This window comes from Ptychodera flava, chromosome 9 (genome assembly GCF_041260155.1).
Source record: "Ptychodera flava strain L36383 chromosome 9, AS_Pfla_20210202, whole genome shotgun sequence".
NCBI classification, from domain to species: domain Eukaryota; kingdom Metazoa; phylum Hemichordata; class Enteropneusta; family Ptychoderidae; genus Ptychodera; species Ptychodera flava.
The window spans coordinates 21,391,470-21,406,221 of record NC_091936.1 but is presented as its reverse complement, the minus strand read 5'-3'; the positions used below and the strand labels follow the sequence as shown (position 1 = coordinate 21,406,221).

The window sequence follows — 14,752 nt, the reverse complement described above, 5'->3', positions numbered from 1 at the left end:
CATCGACCTTTGGGGCGAGAGGGTTCATGCTCCGTGGCATATTAGACTAAACGTCTCAGTCTCCGTTTGGTATCGTAATTGGACCGAGTGGTAAATTTGAGACATTCAAACAAGCAATGGTGGGTCTCTTTGAACTTCAATTCAGGCTCTCCCACAGATGCAGACACCATCATGTATTTTCATAGCAATCATTTCAGCAGGATTAATCGAGCTCCGTTCCTGGGCGTGGGCAAGCATTATAAAATATTTGAAACCCTTTGTTGGCTGTTGTTCAAGGATAGTAAACCTGTTTGTTCCGGAAATTAGAACCCTTTTAAGTCCATTCATTCAGCAGGTAGGGCGTAGACATTAAAAGTGTGACGAATTTCAGTTTTTGCGTTGTCACACCTGCGGGCCACACATGTAATTGGAAGCTCAGGGCCACAGATTCGGAGCTTTCAGACAGAACCTAATTATGAAAGGTCATCGCAAAATTTTTCTAGCAATAAGATCGCCTGAATATAACTCACCGAATGTAACAAGTTGGTTGTATGTAACCTTATTTTTCAGAGTACAAGAAAGAACTACGCATGAAGAGGCATTGCCTTCAGCGGTAAATCAGTGTCTCCGCCCACGTAGGTTGAGGGGCTGTGAGTAAATGTATAGTTGGTATCAAGTTGTCATGGTAGAATAATATAATGAGCTGCGATGAAGATATATTCTTGGCATTAGTATGAACTCTATATTTTGAATATATATATATATATATATATATATATATATATATATATATATTATATATATATATATATATATATATATATATATTATATATATATATATATGTATGTATGTATGTATAACTTGTTTTCATCCTCTGCTACTAACAAGTGTTTTTATGTTCCGCTTGTCGGTTAGTATTTTATTGTATTAATGTCCACTTGCTGCAGTTTTATCTCTCTTTTAAGGTAGTTTGTATGAAATATATGCATATTTGTGTTTGTGTGTATAAACAGCTCTCCTATTGTGTTCACTGAGGAAATCACAAAAGTTGCATTTGATAAATGGTGAGTATCTGCTCACTATTATCCTCGGACCACCTTGCGTATTACACGTGTAAAACAACTGTATGGCTTATTTTGAAAGCACATATGATATATTGCAGTGTATTATAGAAATAACGGGCGATGCGCTGACCATTAACGTTTATTTGTGGGCAAGGGCGAGAGGAAAGCCAAAAATTAACGGGCGAGGCTTGCCGAGCCCGTTAATTTGGCTTTCCTCGAGCCCGCGCCCACAAATAAACGTTAATGGTCAGAGCGGAGTCTGTTATTTCCATTATATTATCAGCGAACCCGAGAAAACCGTCAAAATTTGCGAAAATTTCCGGAGCGAACGACAACTGGGCCCCAGGAACTGAACAATACGCGACGCACTGTCACGCTCGCTGTAAAAATTGGCAAATCCGGAGATGTTTTCAGAAAAAAGTATCTCAACTTGACCTACAAGTGCTCCATTTTATTTTGTGATTGATTATGATTTACGTTTGAGCTGTAAAGTTACGATACTTTGAGTTGTTACTCTTATTATTCATATTCACGGGCATATAAACAGACCATTACTGTGTATTTGTGGTCAGTCACGTGGTTCAGCTCGACCAATCAAAATGCGACAGGAAGGGCATGGTAATATAATGCACAATATGTCCGTCAATGTACAGTTAGGACATTACATATTTACATTATATGTCTTCTCTTAGAAATAAGAGAAAGGCTATGGTAAAACGATACTTCGGTAAATTTCCAGATCAACACTAACAAAAAAGATGTACTGTTTTGGCAGTATTGTGTGAAGCGCAGAGCTTCTAATTTGGCACTGTAAAAGTTTGTTGTTGTATTTGGCCAAAGTTTTCGTGTCTCTCCTACGTCATGGTGTCAACACTGACACATCTCAGCAAAGAGGTTCGATTTAGAACTAGTGAGACTTAAATTGGCTGACAATATATTGTGGAAAATATGCACCAACACACAGATATGTGAGTTCTCAGCGGGGACTGCTTCATTTCACCCTTTGAACCCTGTTTGATATCATCGTCACTCGTATCATTACCCTGAGTCGCGAAATGTTCTTCCGTCTTATTTGGAAAAGGTGCCGTCCTTGTATTCCGAAAATGTGTCGTTCACCGCCCGGTGTCGCCGTTTGTCACTTGGATGGCTTGTTTCTCGACGGGAAAAACGTCGTGGGCGCCGACGCAGCTTGTTGTCAGGGTATTACTTCATTTACGAAACCATCTCTTCAAAATATGCTGCGGCCCTCTATGCGCCAACACGCAAACTATCGTCACCACCCATGCCACATACATATTCAAAAGTTACACATTGATACCCTCGACAAAGTAAAACATCTATACGCCATCGGATGTCCCCTATATACTCAGCTTACAGGCAGTTTCTCGTATACGCACATATGTTTGCCAAATGTGAACGAACTGTTTACACTTTGGAATTGTCGTCAAAGTTCACCATGATCAGTGCGCCGACAAAAAATTGTCGACTGAGCCGTGAAGCCTAGAGCCATGAAGACTGAAAAATTCATGCTTCTTTCCACCTGTCTACAAATTTTCGTCATATGGCTTTCAGGCACTCGAGTCTTGTCGAAGAGCCTCCACAGTTCGTGCCTATGCGCAGATCCTTCCCTGTGTGAACAAATCCGCACGCAGCCTGACAAAGAGGTAGAGTCTACTTCTGTTGTTGTACAACGCAGATAGTTTGAAGGCGTGTCGTACATCTTCCTACAGAGACAATCGACTGAGCCCATGAGACCCAATACAATCTCTTGAAGGTGGACAATCCGCATCTTTTGAAGTCGGCTCCCTCTTACATCCCTCGTACCCTCTTATTTCTTTACCTTTGTTACGGGCACTATATCGTGGTACAGTAACGGTGCCTTTATTAAACCCAGGAGGTTTTTTTTGCAAATATTGTATTTACTGATGATATGATTACATATGTACCACTGATTTATCAACGTATAATGTTAACTTTATAAGTGTTAATGATCGCTTCGAAAGTAGAACGACCGACTGACAGTGCATTCTGAAGCAAACTTGTTAATATGGTGTTGAGTGTTCGCAAAATTCATCACATCAAAGCGGCATAATGATTGCAAATGTCAATGTGCTAACAATAATCTGAAAATGAGATGACGATGGGCTTACATGGTCACGTCACTGCATGCTCCAAGTGAACACTCATTCGAGAAAGTCGACTATCTTGACGGGAAACGACGTCAACCGAACAGTTTTAAGTATGTTGTGTGACTTATATGCGTGCTTAAGTCATTGTTTCTTGTACTCTGTTTGTCGAAATAAGATCTTCGTGTTCCGAACGAAAGACACATGGAAGTACTACGACTGGTCCAAAGTAACAACGGTCGCGATGTTTTTCGACTTTGAGCCTGACTTGATGTGCACTGCGCATGCCAATAACGCCAGACTCGTATTGACAGGTATGTGGGCGAATATCTTTTGCCAACGAGACGATAGTATGTTCTGTGCCTCGTTTTTATCCACCAAGATTTAGATTTCGGTTTTCCTTTTCCAATTACACAATCTTTCCTTAAGTGGTTTCGAACTTCTTCGATAAAATTAACATGACACTTTCGAACAAGTGTGAATTCTATGTGTCATTCCCTCTACTCAATCGATCGATTGATAGTACATATATCTGTCTTTGAACTCTTCTTTTCACCATTCATTCATCCATCCACTCATCAGCTAATCCACCTACCTACCTACCTACCTACCTACCTACCTACCTACCTACCTACCTACCTACCTACCTACCTACCTACCTACCTACCTACCTACCTACCTACCTACCTACCTACCTACCTACCTACTTACCTACCTACCTACCTACCTAGACTTACCTACCTACCTGCCTGCCTGCCTGTCTGCCTACCTACCTACCTACCTAACTAACTAACTAACTAACTACATGTACCTACTTACCTACATACCTACCTACATGTAGACTTATCTAACCATCTAATACATCTATCTACCCATCTAACAACCATCTATATGCATTACATATGTGCTCTATCTATGTCTTACATCTATCTTTCGTTACATCGATTCATTTATCTAACTTGTTCATAGAGCATTCATAATCATTGCCATGGTATTTTTGTGTGAAATATTACCCATGTGTCCGCGTCTGAAGTGCAACAGCTGTACGAGCAGGCTTTTGTCTGAGACAAATTTGTCTATATAAACTGTCTTCGAGCGCAAGCTACATAGGTGAAGACGTACATTAATGAATTTAGTAAATACTTTAATGAGTATGAGAACTTCCAGAATGCGTTCATAATCTTCACTATTTAAAAAAACTATCAAACGGTTGAAATATGTGTTCCCTGTATTGAAATCCCAGCTTCATTCCCGAAAGAAAATTTGACCAACGCTGATGACCGACATCGCTGGATAGAAGGAAAAGTGAAACAAGCATTGGACTTTCACGTGGACGGGATAAACTTTGACTTTGAATCCCCCCTGACTGAACCTGACCGAATTCACCATTTCACGGTGTTGGTCAATGAAACAACACAAGCCTTCCATCAACATATACCCGGGTCTCAGGTAAGTGGCCTGTAGGGGAAGGGGCTTTGTCGTATAGCCGGTGTTGCCGTGGCTGTCTACCACTTTGTTTACTCTTTTGTCCTCGAATTTTGTTTTCGTCTATGGCCATTTTATAGCATCGAAAACAAACAGAGAGAGTGATGGAAAAAAAAGCCTTCCGAATATAGCAGGTGTCAGAAGTTTGCAACTGTTTCTCATGGCATGAAGTTTGTTCCTATTAGCGGAAGGACGACCAAGCATTTTGTAACCAGTTGGCTGGGAAATTTTCCTTCGTTCAGCGGGAGTATGATTCCATTATAAGCGGGAATTTTTCAAGGAGAATGAAAACCATGCGGTAGGGGAGAGGCCGATTGGAAATTCTGAGGTAGACAGAGGGTCAGGAGGGAGTTTCCTGTTTTCACGGTGTTGTGGGGGAGTAATATGTGGGAGGGAACCATTTCCAAATCGTAGCGGCAGAGCGCACTGAGCTGGAAAAGAGCTTTCGCCTCTCTCTCCAACATTAATTTGTTCGAATCTCCTTAAAATGGAGAAGCCTTATCTAAAATAAAAAACGCCTGCGGTGACAATTTCTCGCAATCGTCTTGTTTGCTGCCAGTGAACAAGGAGCTCGGGAGTATTTCAATAGCTGAACTGCCAAGATATAAAGCACAGGACATGAAATATCCCACCAGTATGATTTGAACATAAAAGATAACGCCTTGAAACCTAGGAAGTCTCTTCAGTGTGCATAATACAATAATAGAATTTCTATAATTAACCAACATATCGTCACCGCTATCATTCTGAGTACCTTGTTCTAGTATCATGAAATATTACCGCTTGAAGGAGATAGCTATTCTGCAACATCTTGAACAGATTTCTTTCAAGTCGTCTGCAATAATTTGCTGAAATTGCCCGTACAGTCGGAGAAACGCATGTTGATTTTGAGAAATAAATATACATGTTAAAGACATTTGTGACTACTTCGGTTGGTGGATACTTTGCTTGGAAAGCACAACAGTATAGTAGTGTGTGTGTTCATCGATCTTTTTGCAGTTTGCAATTTACTACATCGCTCGAATTGGCCATGTTGCTTATTTCCCCAATGAAAAATTAATAAGAAGCAGTGTTAATGTCCATGCGTACAATAAAACAGAGAGAACTATGGGAAATTTCACGTATCACAGGCTTTGCATGTAGCTGTAACATGGACATGAATACTTGACGGTACGTTCGGCTTGACAGAGTAGCTGTATCAGCGACATGGTGTATAACACCTTATGGTAGATAGTTCTAAAGCTCGAGAATTATAGCTAGAAACGGAAAGATGGTTTTCAAGCTATCCAGAATCGAAAAGGGGCATCAATTTCCTTTCCTTTGTGATCTTAAAATATAATTTTCTTCTCAAGGTGACAGTTGACGTTGCCTACACGCCGGCTTGCAGCGTTGAAAGCAGTTACCGTTGTTATGACTACGTGGGCCTAGCAAGTGCCGCGGACTTCATGTTTGTGATGGGATATGACGAACAGGACTTCATGGAAGAGTACGGAGAGTGCGAGGCCAGGGCAAATGCTCCGTATGAAAGAACTGTGAAAGGTTAGGAAAAAAGAGTATGGTGTTAGTACGAAACTCTGAAGGACCTATCATCTTTTTTTTCCACCAACATCAGAAAAGAGCAAGGAAAAAGTGATTTATATGTATGAAGAGACTATTTTCAAAGGGGATCAGATGCTGTTGACGGCATCTGTGCGCCTCAGTGCAAAAGCAGCAACATTGCCAAATGTCAATTACGATAGACTTGGTGGCTTTCAAATACTTACAGTTCAAACGCATACCATAGTCCAATTACATGACGTCAAGCATCTACATGGAAGCCATGAGCTTTTCAAACTTTTGCAGTCTCCTCTTACCCGCACCCGTACTGGCTTGCGCGTCGCCCCTCATGTAATACACATCAAACAACACATGCCATATAATGCATGAAAGTAGAAACACAACACGCGCGCCTGTGTCTCTAACATTATCTGTCAACGTAGAAAATCGATCTACACTCAATACACATAGCGGTTTTTTTTCATGACTCGTTCTGAAATACGAAGTAGTGATGTCGAAGTATTCTCTCCGTAGGCCATAATTTAGATCAATAAAGAGACCGCAAAAGTATTATTTATTCACCGTTCGTTTACGGGGGGTTTAGGGTCGGCTTCTCAATTATCCCCAGTTGTCGCCCGCACAATTGTATCGTCAATTGATACACCACTGAAGGGTCATATGATAGTATAGCTCGATGATCATTAGGCTCCACTCGACACCTCGAGTATAGTAATTCCCAGAAATCAGCCCAAGTCCTCTTTTCATCGTGAAATTCTCATTTTCCAGGTGTTTTACACCATTAAAAACACCGGCGGAATATGAATGTCCGTGTTTCTATTCACGATAAGCTTATACCTTCGACACTTTTTTGTCAAGTGTCAGTGCTAAAACCTCGATGAGAGGTGAAATAGAAACGCTTGTAGATCTAGAGTATACCATGAACAATTTACAAGAACGAGAAGAAAATTTCTATGAACTGTCACAACTGCCATGAACGAGTCATGAAATAAGATGTTCCAGTTTTACACTGACAATATTGATGGTCCGTGCAATACCAAAATTAACTTCTCTGACTTGTGTTGTGTTTTCCCCTGGACAAGATAAATAAAAAAATGCCACCGGCCCCTTCTTATGTTTTTTTTTATGCAGGGATAGAAGATTACCTAAAGCTCGGAATACCAACAAGCAAACTGGTACTCGGTGTACCATGGTACGGGTACACCTACCCATGTCAAAAACTTTCAGGGGTAAGAGTATATCATATCATATCATATCATATCATATCATATCATATCATATCTTATCAGTTTTTGTTTGTTTGTTTGTTTGTTTGTTTGTTTAGTTCATGTAGTTTTTTGGTCGTCAGTTTGTTATCGACTACGGACATATAGCGTGTATATATCAGGAACATTCCGACGAGCTGTCGTGAAGAAGTTAAGCGTCCTTAGTCGATGAAATCGTTCAGAAGCAAAATTCTTTAAAATGAAAACAAGTACGGCGTACTGTAATTCTGTTACCCGTAACTAGCCTGTCTTTGGTTGCTTCATTGATTTTGTCGTCACAACCCCGAGCAATGCTCTGTCCACGTAAGAGATTTGATCAACGAACTAGGAAGTTGTACATATACATTCAACTTTGACGAGGTCACCATTAAATCACTGTGTCGACGGTATTCATGAATGCAATTCACTATTTCATGCAGAGAGAGAGAGACAGACAGACAGACAGAGACAGAGAGAGGCTTTTAAGAACACTATTCGTCTATCTAGCGTATCATAATAACAGTAAATGCGTGAAAATAACATCAAATGTATTCTGCCTTTCAAAATGTGTGCTTTTGTAACACCTGGAAGACAAAGTGTGTGATCAAGAACGAGCCAGTGTGGCCGTTGTGTAGCGAAGACGCTGGCGACGAGAAGCACTACAGAGATGTGATGAACTTGATGGAGTACAATTCGACAACTCAAAGATTGTGGAGCGACAAGTATAAATCTCCATACTTTAACTACATCGTAAGTAATCGCATTGGTCAAACTCAGATGAGATTTACAGCCCCTATTTACATGGTATTACTATTCTTTTCCAGAGTATATGGTAACAGAATCACGCCCTCAATTTTAGGATTGTGCACTGCTGTTTGGGTACAACTTATTGGTAGTATGAAAGTCGGGTCGCTCTAACCGCATATTTAAGTATTAAAACCTCAGGAATGAGTTAAATATAGACTGGCGCAGAAAGCACAAACAGAATTGATAATAAATGCCTTGCGCAGTTCACGGAAAGACATTTCCAAGATAAAATTACCTTGAAGTTTATGCATAAAGGCCGATTTACGTTTTTTTCCATGTATGGAGGCCTGTCAATGCAGCGACGTTTAGTTGTGGAACGTCAATAGTACTTGGACAGTTTTTGGTGGCGCACTTCATTTACGTGATCACCGAAGGGAAAATCAATTATCATGATCAGCTGCTATGAATTCCTTTATAATGTTACAATGCACTAGAGTCTCTTATATTTTACCGTCCCATATTTCTGCAAGATAGCATACCAAGTGCTTCTCACCACAAATCAATAAAATCACCCACCTAACCTGGTTATCTTCTATCTCCAAATGTGACTACTTAGCACCTATTCAAATGAAATCTTCCCGCGATAAATGGGATTTAGATGAAGACTCATGGCAAGAACTCCTCATTTGTCCTTTAGCTTCCTGCGACCCCTTAACCCGTTTCTCTCAAATTATTTTCTGTGTTTTTATCATTTTATTGACAGAAATCGTCCACAAATCAGACCCACCAGATGTGGTACGACGATCCCGAGAGCCTCAAGTATAAATACTCGTACGCCAAGCTGCGTGGGCTGAGAGGGGTCGGTCCCTGGAACGGCGACGCGCTCGACTACAGCGACGACCCCAGAGCAAAGAAAGAAACGAAAGACATGTGGGATGCCCTGTCAGTGTTCCTAGACCCGTGATTCATCGAGTCTTGTGATAATTGAACGTGTTGCCCTCGCTTATCATTGTAGAAACCCGAGGAGAACAGCTACCAAGGTGTTGCACCTGGTGTGTTAATGGTTGTTGCTGATTTTCTCCGGCAAAAGTCTAAAGCGAAAATCGTAAGGGCATTGTGCTGTTAATTTGCAGGTTTTGCAGTTTGTTATGTACATTTAATATTCAGCTTATCAAACCCTACAATGGGTTATATTATATAGGTTACAAATGTCTAAGATAGAGTTTCCTATTCTTTCTTGCATTTTGCCATAAGAGATGGCTGTGTAGGGCACAATGTTTACCTATTCAATGTCCAGTTTCCGATTTCGTCATTCATCGAGTGAATTACCCGCTGAAAGAGCATGGGAGATCACATAACGTTTTCTACGGCCAGTGGAAAGTTGTCACTAGTCAGAATCAGAGATGTTGTGCATCCGAAAAATAGACAGACTTCCCATAACTCATCAACTCGTCAAACTCATAACCCATCCAGGCGGCCTTTTAGAGTAATCTTGAAAAAATGGGGCAAAATATTGTGATAAAATAAAACCTACGAATGCAACCAAGTGTCTCTGAATCAAGCTTATATTTTGATTCAACGGCAATTTACCTGCAGACTTCAGACTGAAAATTAAGGTTCCCAGAATAAATTAATAAAAATACTTGAATTTTGTCAGTGAATGAATAAATGCGTGTCCGTTAGAGTATCGATCCACAGCCGATGCAGTCTTCCCAGTATGGTAAAGTATATTGGATCCTCCCTGTCACAAAAGTACTGGCTTCTAAAGCGAAGCGAATCTTTCGACGCCTTCAACCCTTGCTTTGCAACTCTCTTCTCGGCCAACAAGGATGAAATAAGCGGATCTGGTGGTCGGGCGGAAAATACCGCACCCATGTAAGGCATAGACGGTCAAAAGGTTCACAGAACAAGGTATATATGTGTGTATGTCAAAGACGAGTGAATTTACCATAATTCAATTTTCATGACTTCGATCACAAATCGACGAGAAGGTCGATAGCGGTCAAGCAATATTCCCGATCGATGCAAGAACTGCAAGCCATATGATCGATAAGCGTCTAGCTATCAACTTAGGAGAAAAAAATTACCCCCTCAATATTTCTCTTCTACTATTATGTCCTCGTACACAAGTCAATAGTTGTCAAAACTGTCACGTTCGACTGACATGGTCAATCAAAAGTCAAGACCTTGCCCCGGGCGAATATTGCTTGCTCAGAAATCTGTAGTTTAAGGTCGGTAATATGACGTTTCAATACGACGACAAGGGTTTTAATGGCTTTGTAAAAATCTGAAAATTTGATTGTCCCCATACAGTTAATTTAAGAATCGCAGCCATTTTAAATTTCATCGGTTTTCGGTATTTTGTTTTTCTGTAACCAAATTTTTCAGGGTAACCTCTGATTTTTATTCTTGGTTTAAAGCTTCCTTTGGGAAAGTTTGAGCAAAAGTATAAATCTTTCAGTTTCGAGGCTCGTGACCTTAAAGAGGGCTATATCGCACATAGGATAGAGGCACTGTGGCTTATATTATTTAATGCAGGCCGTTCTAAGAGCATTCGACCGCCCCTCTGAAAGAGTGAACCCCGGCCACAGAAACGCCTCTCTGATCAGCTGTCCACTGATATATGAACTTATATATACTAACCCTTCTGAAAATCAGATGTAGGGATAGGTATAGCTCTCGTTATTCTGAGGCCTGTTTTTTGTCGACATCGCGTCTTACATCTCATATTTTTAATCAGAGTGAATGGTGAAGTCTCTCAAAAATAAATATGTGTTTTGGGTCTTCTGGATCCTGCCCCAATCTTTTTAGCACAGCGTTTGGTCGAAAGTGATCGTGGAAAAGCTTGAAAGTTTCCTCTACAGTGGGAGAGAGAACGAAACCAACCAGATATGAACTGAAAATGCTCACGTGTTTCATTATATATTGCAGTTATGTGTAAATTTGAACCTTTGCCACATGTTTGCAACTTCATTGAAAGTATTATGATCAACCATAATGAACAATAATCACCGCCGACTAATTCTAAAAGGTCATGAAGTATACAAATATGTAATTAGCTGAAATAAAAATATTAAAGTTCTTTGACTGCTGTCATTGTATCACCATTTTATATAGCAAGTGTAATTACCCGGCGTTGGCCAAGTCCTTCAAGCCATATATGCCGAGCTGTGAAGGCTCATTAGATATGCAAATTAAAATTAGCAGACTTGAAAATGTGAAATGACTTTCGATATCGATTTAACCAGGTATAATCATCAATGTTGTCATGTTTTGCCAACTTTGATCAAGTAAATCCCAGTGTATATCCCTAATAAGCAAAGTTCATTAAATATGTAAATTAGGAATTGACTTAAGTAAAAATGCTTAATGATTGTCAATAATGTTGCATCATGGTATCTGCAATATATGTAGCAAGTTTTGTCAACTTGGTCAAGTTGATTCAGATATAGGAAAGTTCATTAAATATGCAAATTAGGAATTGGCTGAAGAGAAAATGCTTAAAGGCGGAGCCTCCCTTTAAAAGGACGCCAAGGTATGGCGGCGTTCATTGTGTAGGTGGACACCAAACAGGCAACACGCGGGCACACGCTCCAGAAAATGCCACTTTTAGTTTTCCCCGGCCGCAAAAACACAGACAGACTGCCAAGCGGTCAGCGTAAACGTTGCTGCCGATCGAACTCTGTGGTTATATTCAAAGTCCAACGCGACGTGAAGACAATTTTGTAGGAAATTCGAGCATTTGTGGTGGGGAATCAATGACTGTTGGCCATTTGAACCAACTGTCAATCAAAAGTTTGCATAAACTCTGTGTGCAGGATTAGCAAAATGTGACAAAAGGTTGAGATCAGTTTGTGTAATTAATGTTATAGAAATCAAACATCATACTGGCCATGTGTTTGACTGGGAGGAGAACTCCACTAATGCGAGAACCTGGGATTGAAAAGTGCGGCTTTAATGACTTTCAATAATATTGTATTATAGTGTCTTTAATGTACATAGCATGTTTCATCAATTTTGATCAAGTCAATTCAGATAAATATCCCTAATTATGAAAATTCATTTAAAATGCAAATTAGGAATTGGCTGAAGTAAAAATGTCTTTTGACTTTCAATAATGTTATATGACTGTATCTTTGGTGTATATGGCAAGTTTCAACAACTACAATCAAGTTAATTCAGATATATATCCCTAATTGGGAAAGTTCATTAAATATGCAAATTAGGAATTTGGTGAAGTAAAAATGCTTAAAGACTTTCAATAATGTTGTATCATATTAGCTCCAAATACATGTAGCAAGTTTCATCAACGTCAGTCCAGTCAATTCAAATATATATCCCTAATTAGCAAAGTTCATCAAATATGCAAATTAGGAATTGGCTAAAGTTAAATATGCTCACGTGTGTAAACACGTGAGAAAAAAACCAAAACAAAACTCAAACAAAAATGAAACTTCAAACTTAAGTTTCGCAAACTGGGAAACGTTAAAAATTTTCATTTGCAATATGAACAGATTTTCATTTTGCGGTTGAGGGCGCTTTTTGTGCTGTTGCGAGTGTTCTCACAAGTTCAGTACAACAGCCTGAACAGGGTACGGATAATTACGGTTGTAGGACATGGCCAGAGCGCTATTAGTCATAACAAATTGTGTAAAAACTGTTAATTGTTATTCATAAATTTATAATTATGAATATTGTCGATAAAAATATGTTATTTCTCTCATTATCGTATACTCACATAAGTACATGACTGCGCTGGAATCCTGTATGATAATGTTCAGAATTTATGCCGAATTCGCTCTGTTGTAACACTTTTGTATGGACTTTAAGGTTACAGATTTGCTAATTGTGAATAGCCAAGCTTATTCTGGTCATATGTCGGTCTGCAGATAGGTACTATACTGCTGCAAATATTTATCTCTGTTGTGAATTGGCAGCACGCCTGCCTCTAATCTGACAGTTGCGCGCAAATGCCATTTGATCAATTTTTCGCGTTAAACATTTTTGTGACATTTCATTTCCAGAAATCTAATTGTTCCACCTGTAAGAGGCCTGGGTGCATCTTTTGCGAACACTTCGAATTAGCAGTAATATTCCCCTTGAGTGTCAGGCACCACCGTTCGTCATGAACTTTACGTAATAGTATTTCCGTACATTCTTACAAATCGGACGTTTTCAAGGGAGGTTCTAGCATTGAGTGTATCAGAGCAACCACCCACCACGTGAATAACATTGCTCGCGATTAAATTATGAAAATGAGCGGTAACATTGCCTTCGTTTGCAAAATCATAGGCCTGCTTACGGTTGAATTTTTCGCAAGATATTGAATACCAATTATAAGGTAGGGTCATCAACAACATCGATGAAAGAAGAGTTAGTCAAATGTTATACCTCATGTTCATATCTGTGTTGTGTTCTCCCGAAATATCTTTTGATCGTAAAAATAAGTAACTCTTTCTTTTGTGAACGCAGCCTAAGTATACAATAATGAAGGAACAGATATAAGAGTTTTGCGGGGAAAATCGTCCATAGTTAGCCTCAGAACTCCGATGTTATGATTTGATACTTTTTGGTGAGAATTACTATATCAACTATATCTTGCCTTCTTTTAGTTGTGCAAAATATGGAGACCTTCCCGCAAACATATGACCCTTCAAAAATGTCTGCGTGATAAATTGTGACTCTCCTTCCAAAAACGCCAGCCCCCACCCCCGTAATTTCTGTCCCAAACTTACATAACAATGAAACCAATTGTTATGTATATTGACTGATACTGCATCAATTATTCCTGGGAAGATTACTGCAGTAGTGATTGGGGAGGGTCATGTTTTTGAATGTCGGACAAGAGGGGGTCACATTTTAGACAAGAGGATGGGGAGGGTCACATTTTACAGTACAGGTGCACATGGAATTCCCCCTTCCCACCCCGCTGTAATTACTGAAGGCTGCCTTATTTGTATCCTTTAGCATGGGATATGTATGCATCGGTTCATCTATAGACGCAAGTCTTTTCTAAGGTCTCTCATCCATCAGTTCAGAATTAGGCCTATATAATGTATTATGTGGATAGACAGATTGATTGATTGATAGATACACATACAATTCATGACAAAGTCTTCTGTGTCGTCTATGATGTTCATGTTTTATGTATTAGGCCTACTTGATGTAGTGTAGGTACTGTGGAACAGTAGGCCCTACAGTTATTACAACTCTCAAAACATTAAGCTTACCTCGAAAATTTTTAAATTTTGTAAACAGCGCATTCAAAATGTTTCATTCATTATAAAATCGGCAAATGTAAAATGTGACCCTCTCCCAAGAGTAGGTTTGCTAAAAAAAAGACCCGTCACCAAATTCCCCTGGCCAACCTCCCCTCATAAATAAGCTTAACTGCTCCCAAGAGAGTTTTATCATGGACCTAAAAAAAAGGTCCATGCTTTCAACCACTGAAGTCAACTCACGGGCTGTGGTAGAGGTCGCCAGCATGCGACGACAAGCGGTGAGTGAAAGTTGGTTTGTTTCTAAATGTTTAGATTTCTTTCCTATTGCC

The 14,752-nt window shown here is 39.7% G+C and overlaps 1 protein-coding gene across 2 annotated transcripts; it reads left to right on the top strand.

Annotated features, from left to right (window-relative positions):
* The first annotated feature begins 269 nt into the window (after window positions 1-269).
* On the top strand, window positions 270-9,748 carry LOC139140332 (di-N-acetylchitobiase-like). 2 transcript variants are annotated; one of them, XM_070709494.1, is made up of 7 exons: window positions 270-629; window positions 3,351-3,486; window positions 4,416-4,621; window positions 6,010-6,196; window positions 7,343-7,440; window positions 8,047-8,205; window positions 8,966-9,748. In XM_070709494.1, exons 2-7 carry the CDS (start codon window positions 3,417-3,419, stop codon window positions 9,164-9,166), a joined length of 921 nt encoding a protein of 306 aa, XP_070565595.1. In that variant the 5' UTR covers window positions 270-629; window positions 3,351-3,416; the 3' UTR covers window positions 9,167-9,748. The 2 variants fall into 2 exon arrangements, with proteins under 2 accessions (XP_070565595.1, XP_070565594.1); XM_070709493.1 differs by lacking the exon at window positions 270-629 and adding an exon at window positions 1,909-2,710.
* Window positions 9,749-14,752: the final 5,004 nt, after the last annotated feature.